At 37.8% G+C, this 7,500-nt stretch overlaps 2 protein-coding genes across 2 annotated transcripts in view; both read left to right on the top strand.

The window, feature by feature from the left end:
- Positions 1-7,290, top strand: part of LOC138016231 (G-protein coupled receptor 83-like) — an 8,650-nt gene extending 1,360 nt beyond the window's left edge. The window contains exon 2 of the mRNA XM_068863396.1: positions 6,273-7,290. Coding sequence (XP_068719497.1) covers positions 6,292-7,290 — 999 coding nt within the window. The 5' untranslated portion in view covers positions 6,273-6,291. The remainder of the gene's footprint in view (positions 1-6,272) is intronic.
- The window catches only part of LOC138015417 (pancreatic lipase-related protein 2-like), a 274,790-nt gene that overhangs the window by 94,604 nt on the left and 172,686 nt on the right, over positions 1-7,500 (top strand). The gene's annotated exons all lie outside the window — the stretch shown is intronic.

Consider the following 7,500-nt stretch of genomic DNA (forward strand, 5'->3'; position numbering starts at 1 on the left):
TGAGCTTTTAAAAGTCCAGAGCTTTAGTCATATTTGGTTTCCCGCCGAATTCTCTCCCGCCGGTATCAACTCGTCAAAAACATGTCAAAAATATGTCATTAAAATGTCAAAAACTTGTCTGGCTGTTCACGGTACCGCGCGCAGCACTGTAAGGCTAGGTCTCAGTTCTTTAATCAATAGCATTTTGTAAACAAGCTGAGGCAGTCAAATTTCCCGTGGCACTTCTTAAGAACACGAAATTGGTCCTCATTAAAAAGAGTTTTGTCACCGTGTGCTTCCAAAAGGTGTTTACCGATTTCCGAATACTTGTGCTCAACAATGCGTTGATGAAGATGTCGTGCTGTATAACCGACATTATTATACATTGGTGTCACCAGCTCGATTTTGATTGGCTATAAGCACGCAGCTAATTCTTGCATGCTCTGTTTCTATTACGTCATACCTACAAACAATCGATTTTATATTTGTAGAATTGACGCAATATCTACAGACAACAGTTTTATGCATGCAGAAGTGACGTCACCTAACACACTAACCAGCAGTTTGATCAGTTTTGTCATGGCGGAGCTCAGCTCAGGAATATGCATAATAAAACAATTATTGAATTCGGTTTTCGCATGTTAGCGATAATTATCAAGGCCTCAGTTTGTGTTATCCGCCTCACCCTTCGGCTTCGGCAGATAACACAAACTTTGGCCTTGATAATCATCGCTAACATGCTCAACCTCATTCAATAAGTGTTAATAATCTGCATCACACAGATCACATGCAAATTTATAAACAACGCAATGCTGGCTTACAATACTCGACTTAATTTCTTTCGGCTTGAGATCTTGCTGCGATTTTTTGCTCACAAAAACTGGTTGTAAAGTGACGGCAATCTTACTGCTCAGATCACGTAATTGCCCACGGAATGCATTAGTGGCTATCTGATATTTGAAGGGAAGAACTATTCTGATCGTGTTTCCATCGTCGGTTTTCTTTTCTGGCTTAGTTACAATATTTTGAATAAACATATTAATGGTGGAGGCTAATTGGATAATCAAGTCGGGAGAATATAGAACGCAATTTGGCACATTCCCCATTAAAGGCTTCTGGCGTAGATGACAAGGCATAGGCGTCATGTAACATGGTCTTCAATAATGCAGGAGTAGAACAGTGTTGGTTGGCTTTCTGTAAACACGGGTTTCAAGTTCTATTCCTCGTTTACGAAATGCTATTGATTAAAGAATTCAGAATGACTCCATCAGTGCTAAACTCTTTGTTTAGCTTGTAGCATATTTTTATGTTACCTTTTTTCTTAATGAACTTTTGTTTTTTCTTGTATTTATAAAAAATTTCTTAAATGTTTTTAAGAAACGTTTTTTCGCAATTGAAATTAAACCCAGAAAAACGTCGGGACAAAGCAATGAGGAGACTAGTGTTTTCCTTTAAACAAACTTCAACCTCCTATCTTTATCCTCGAAGTTGTTACATGTTCTCTAGTGTCAGTCATTGACAAATTTTATTGTTATTTGCTATGTTAATTACGTTTGCCGAAAAAGCATAATATTATAATTCAGTATTATTAGACATTTTGGCATCAGCATTTTTCTAATCGATCGATCCTTTTTTGCATTCACTGAGTTTTCGGATAGGGAATGTTGCATAGTGTTGATTATGGAAAGTTTTTGACTAAATTCTTAAAAGGAGATGAACTCCTATCATACAATGACGGGTGATTTACGCCTAGGCTGTCATCTTTATGGAGAAAAAAGCCACTGGTCCCTATTTCGACCTTTCTGCGATTGTTAGTAGCGTGGAAATTAACAAACGGATAAGCATTATTGACCAAAGACTGCAAGTTAAAAATAGTAAAATAGATTAGAGGAGAATCTTTATTTATACTCGATAAGGATTAATTACTTGTCCAATTCCAAACACATTTCATAATTCCTAAGAACATTCTAATAGGAAACAATTCTAAAATGTGAACTAATTTAATTAACTAATACAATTAAATTAAACATTAAAATTTGAAACTTACTTCTACGTAAAATTACGTGAAATCAGCTAATCTATTCGTAACCCTTGAACCCGATAAGCCAGTGAAAGTAAAGTTCCTGAAGTGATCATTTCTAATGACTAGTCAACGAAGTTTCTTGAGGTCAATACTACCTACGTTTTTGACATGATCAAGTAACAAATTCCATGAACCTCGATATACCAGTGCATTTTTTAACCATCTAGTATTGAATCTTGGTGTTGTGATTGCTTCTAGCTTCATCTCTTAATGAATAGCTACATTCCCGTCTTATAAACATGCTATTATTTAGACACTCAGGTGGTGACGGGTGGTGACAATTCTAACAAATGCTGTTTGAGCACAGCCTGTGAATATGAAAGTCATACCGAAATTCTGGAATATCCTTCCGATTTTTTCGCTATTATTCCCGGAAAAAAAGAAAACTTTCCGAAATCATGATTTCATTGCAGTAAGTCTATTCAGAGATTAGCCGTTGCTTTTATTTGTGTAACCGCTGTTATTAAGGTGATACCTCAGTATTGCACTGGGCATCCGGTACTGTGAATATGGTTTGTCAATATTTTTAAATTGGATCAAGTTTTCAACATTGTAAAAATGGCGTAAGTTGACCATACACGCTGTAATAGTTCTCAAAACGCGGAATAAAACACGTGAGAGAAGTTGTGCACGACTCGTAATTCTTTGCGAATAATCTCACGAATTAAAGCCTCATTTACACTAGCAAGTTTTCCTTGAAAAGTTCACCTTGACAAGTTTTCCCAGTGTAAATGGAAAAATATGACAAGTTTTTCCTCGACAAGTGGCCTTGTTCAAAAACTAGCATGCTAGTTTTTGAACAAGGACACTTGTCAAGAAAAAACTTCTCAAGAACGATATTTGCTAGTGTAAATAACTTGTCAAGTGCACTTGTCAAGGAAAACTTGTCATATTTTTCATTTACACTACAAAGGAAAACTTGCTAGTGTAAATGAAGCTTTAGTCTGCGAACATGGCGAATTGTATTGTTTCGATCTACGGTAATCAAAATAGACAGATACGATGGTGTTGTACTCTTAAACGAGCACGGCGACCTATATTTTTTATTACATAATTTTGGTGTACAAACATCAAAAAAAAAATGTCATGGAAAGGAAAAAAGATAGAGCTAAACACGTACACAAAGCCCCTTACCTAGGAATGTAAATTATGATCTTGAAAACAACGACTCGAGAACGTTTTGAGTCGACGTCGTTTTAAGTTGAGTGGTTTTTCCATAAACTGTACAAGACAGTGTTCCTATATGCTCCAGACGTTCTACATATCAGGTGTTTTTTTCAAGTGTTACTTTAAAAACCCTCCCGTTTAGGTACCGCAAAATGTACCCTGAGCCGATGAAATAACGCTCGTGATTAGTATCAGTACAGGAATATAAAATCAATGGGGTACGATGTCATATCTTTTTTATTGCAGTTCTCAAAACAGAACATTCAGAGAAAGTTTCAAGGACATCGTTCGACAACTTTTTTTTTTTTTTTTCTGAGGAATCACCTTAATAATTTGCGCTTTGTGTAGATTCAAAATCCGTAAGGATTGACAATTCGATCGGACCCCAACTGTGTGCTCGTCAAGTAATGCTCGCGTTTGCAATGAAAGCAGTTTCTGATTGGCCTAAAACCATCGTGGGCTGACATTGTTGCGTCTTTGTAGCTCTTAAGTGTCAAAAGTTGCAAAATATAGCGCGCAGATATTATTTATAGGTAATTTTGAGAAAATCTTAGCTTAATTTTTAACTTCTCGTTCCTCTTTCGTATTAGTTCTGTTCCGGGACTCCCTCTTATCCCGCCCTGAAAATGGGCCTGGAACCCAGGCGGGAAAAGTATTGTCCTGTATTACTCGCAGAGCAAGGTGACACACGCTCTCAAGTGGCATTTTTCATCCTTATTAATAAATATTCACGAACAAATTTTCACCGGAAATAAAAAATCGCGACAACGTCCGAATAATCAATGTTTGACTATGCATAAATATGTATAAATTTAATAGGAACATTATTGCTTCATCATTGCGTTATCAACACAAACTGGTATGTAAAGAAACAAATAGTGCAGGTTGTCATTCAATTTCGTTTAACTTTTTATGAAACTTTATCAGGAATAATAATGCTCAGTTTTTCTGTCATGCAATCGTCTTTTAGTTTTTCCGATATAAAAATCATTGCAGTCTCAACAGGCAGCTCTACATAGCCATTTGGCCACGGCAACGGCTTGTAAGGAAAGAAAGATTTAATGCGACGAGTGCTTTGAAAAATTATTCTAAGGAAAAATTAATGGTCTGAGTAAATTACTCTACTCTAATTACTCAAAAAAAAAAAAAACTCTGTTTGTCACCGGTGTTTGTGTATTATTCCTGATAAAACTGAGAGTATTTACAACATTTTTTACCTGGCTGTTTTATCATGATTGGGTATCCAAACAATTTGTCCCCGATTTTGAAAAAAATTGGTAGGCCGAAACTCCTGAAACAATCACAGTTTCAATAATTACTGTGCAACACCAATTTATGTTCACTGGATCAGTGCAATTATCACATAACTACAGTAGATCGACAGACGTAATGAACAATAAATAATGAACAATAAACAAGAGTTCCAGCAGGAGATTTATTAGTCTTCGTTGAGCGATTCAAATCCACGACCTACTCTATATTTGTAAGTTTCAATGAGTCTCGGGAGAGCAATTAAATCAAAATTTGATATTTTTCTGCACCAACATCATGCAGCTGTTCAGTTGGGTTTCAGGAAAGAAATTCCATACTTTCGTATGTCATCCATGTGATCTTCCACGATTGGGACTCACGATAAGAAGGATGGTTTACAATTAACATCGGACTCGGATCGAAGAAAATCGCAGACATATTAAAGGAACAACCATGTAGCAAACAGACTTGCCAAATCCTGTTGCAGGTTTAACAAAACCATCATTACTGGTAACGACTGCATGAATAGCTTGCAGTTGTTCCGCCTTAGGCACAAAGGTAAAGTGGCATTTCTTAAAGGCGAAATCAATTGCCTCCACAAACTTGGCGTTATAAATTCCTTTCACATTTTCCCCATAAATCCAGTGTAAAAGCACTCGGAATAAACTATGCCCAAATACGGAATCTTTTTCCAAATGTGGTTTTTTCCCCCAGTTTTGGGGGAAAAAATGGCGTCATTCCGAGCATGCGCCTGCAAGTAATTCAGGACTCTCTCTTTTCCCGCCTGGGTTCCAGGCCCATTTTCAGGGCGAGGTAAGAGGGATTCCCGCAACAGGACTACTTCCGTACCGAAATAAATACTGTGGTAAATGTTTCGACTTTTTTCTGTCATGCACCTGAAATATATCATGCTTTCCATAAAATTTCCAGAGTCCCCGGATTCCCTATGAAATCTCCAAATTCCCGGAAGAATTATGTTGTTCTCCCGAAACAGGGGCCCGTTTCTCGAAAGTCCCCGAAACTTTACCGGCATTTTTCGGGTGTCACAATTCAGTTTGTGTCTCAAGAACGGAGAGGATTTAAGCCGTCAAACCTCGCAGTCATTTCTCTTTTCGTTACCTTGAAAACACGCTAAAAGATCTGCTTTCCAAAACAAGCGGTTGGCAGTTTCACAAATGGCTTTTCGGGCCCGAAACGTTTTCGGGACTTAATTAAAGGGGCTAGGTCACGCTATTTTAAGTAATTTTGTTTAATTTTGTTAATTATCAGTTTTGTTAATTATGAGTTCTTGTTAATTATGATATAATTTTTGCAAAACCAGGGCCACATAACAACTGAGAATTATTTTACAGCTGTGTAAATGACATTTTGATATAGACTGATATAAATTTGAAAAAAAGGTGGGCCGACATTTTTCAAATTTACCCAAATTCAATCCATTTCAATCCTCTCCAGTTTTGTCCATCCCTGCATGTCCCTTCGTGGCTTCCCTATGTTTTGTTAGAGTGCTTCTATAGTTTTGAACAGTTATTTTGATATTTTAGTTAATTCTATGACCATTCCATCAGTGCTGAAATTGCCTAAAATTGCGTGACCTATCCCTATTAATTAAGATAATTTTAAAGCAGCATTTTAGCAGGTGTTCGACAATTCAATAACGTGAGTCTTCAGCTTAAAAACGAAGGATTTCTAAATTATATTCCATGTATTCCAATTCCGGAACACGATCAATCGAACGCACCCTTAGCGAGCGATTTTAATTACTGATTTATGTGTAATGTTCCATGAACAGATATATTCCACACTGAAAAATGGAAGGTGCTGACATCGGAAATGTCGTGTTTACAGTGTTATACGGCATAACGATTCTTATATCTGCGGTGGGCAACACCGTTCTCATCTCCATCGTATGGAAAAGACCAGAAGTACGATCACTTAATAGTTTCATGTTTGTGAACATGGCGGTGGCGGACTTACTGGTGACGTTGTTCATGATGCCTTGGTCCATTGCTCAGTTGTATAGCGAAGGTGGGTGGCTGATGACTGGAATGCTTGGAGAAATCACATGCAGGGGATTTTTCTACATAGGTTCTATCAATCTTGCGGCATCCATTCTTTGTCTGATCATCATGGCAATTGATCGTTACTACGCCGTTCTCCAACCTTGGAATCGCCACACCCTTTGGTTCAGAAAGGCAAAAGTCATCACCCCCCTGATCTGGTTCATGGCATTGGTTTTGGTGTCCATCACATGTATGTTCTTTGATCTGGTTGATGACAAATGGTGCGTATATGACTTTGAAGTTTTTGGACAGGATCTTCGAGAAACTTTGAAACGGTTTTATTTCTTGTATCTCTTCACCATCATTTACTTTATTCCGCTGGTCATCATTTCCGTCCTGTATGCAATAGTGGCTTACAAAGTTTGGTTTCACCAAACGCCTGGTTTTCATACTACTGAAAGTCAACAACACCAGGAATTAATCAAGAGAAGAGCCGTTCGAATGCTTATTGTGATTGTTGTTACATTCGCTGCCTGTTGGCTCCCTTCGCAGGTTTACGACCTACTCGTCGCATTCAAGATTCAACCATCTAGGAATATTATGTATTTAGTCTACTGGTGTGCCCACGCAAACAGCGCTATCAACCCGTGGCTCTACCTTGGACTGAGTAGCAACATGAACCTAGCCTTGAAAAATATGGTGAGTAAAATCCGCAGAACAAAACCAGAAATCCAGGGCCAAAGAACCACACGGAACACAAGAAATACCGCGATCAAGAATCAGAAGGAGCAAACGGATCAGTTGTAATGTTAGATCACTGGATATCCCGTGACTGATCGAACAAACACGTTGCGTATTCTACAGTAGATGATATAACGGCGGAATATATAGAAATATATATCATGGTATTTCTTAACCCTTTAAGCCTCAAAGGGTGCCCCATTGACGAGTAACATCGTCTGGAGTTAGACAGAGTAAAATCTATAAGTGGCACTATTAGGGCTTGACGTTACTGAG

The sequence above is a fragment of the Montipora capricornis genome, chromosome 9 (assembly GCF_036669925.1).
Source record: "Montipora capricornis isolate CH-2021 chromosome 9, ASM3666992v2, whole genome shotgun sequence".
In the NCBI taxonomy this organism is placed as follows: domain Eukaryota; kingdom Metazoa; phylum Cnidaria; class Anthozoa; order Scleractinia; family Acroporidae; genus Montipora; species Montipora capricornis.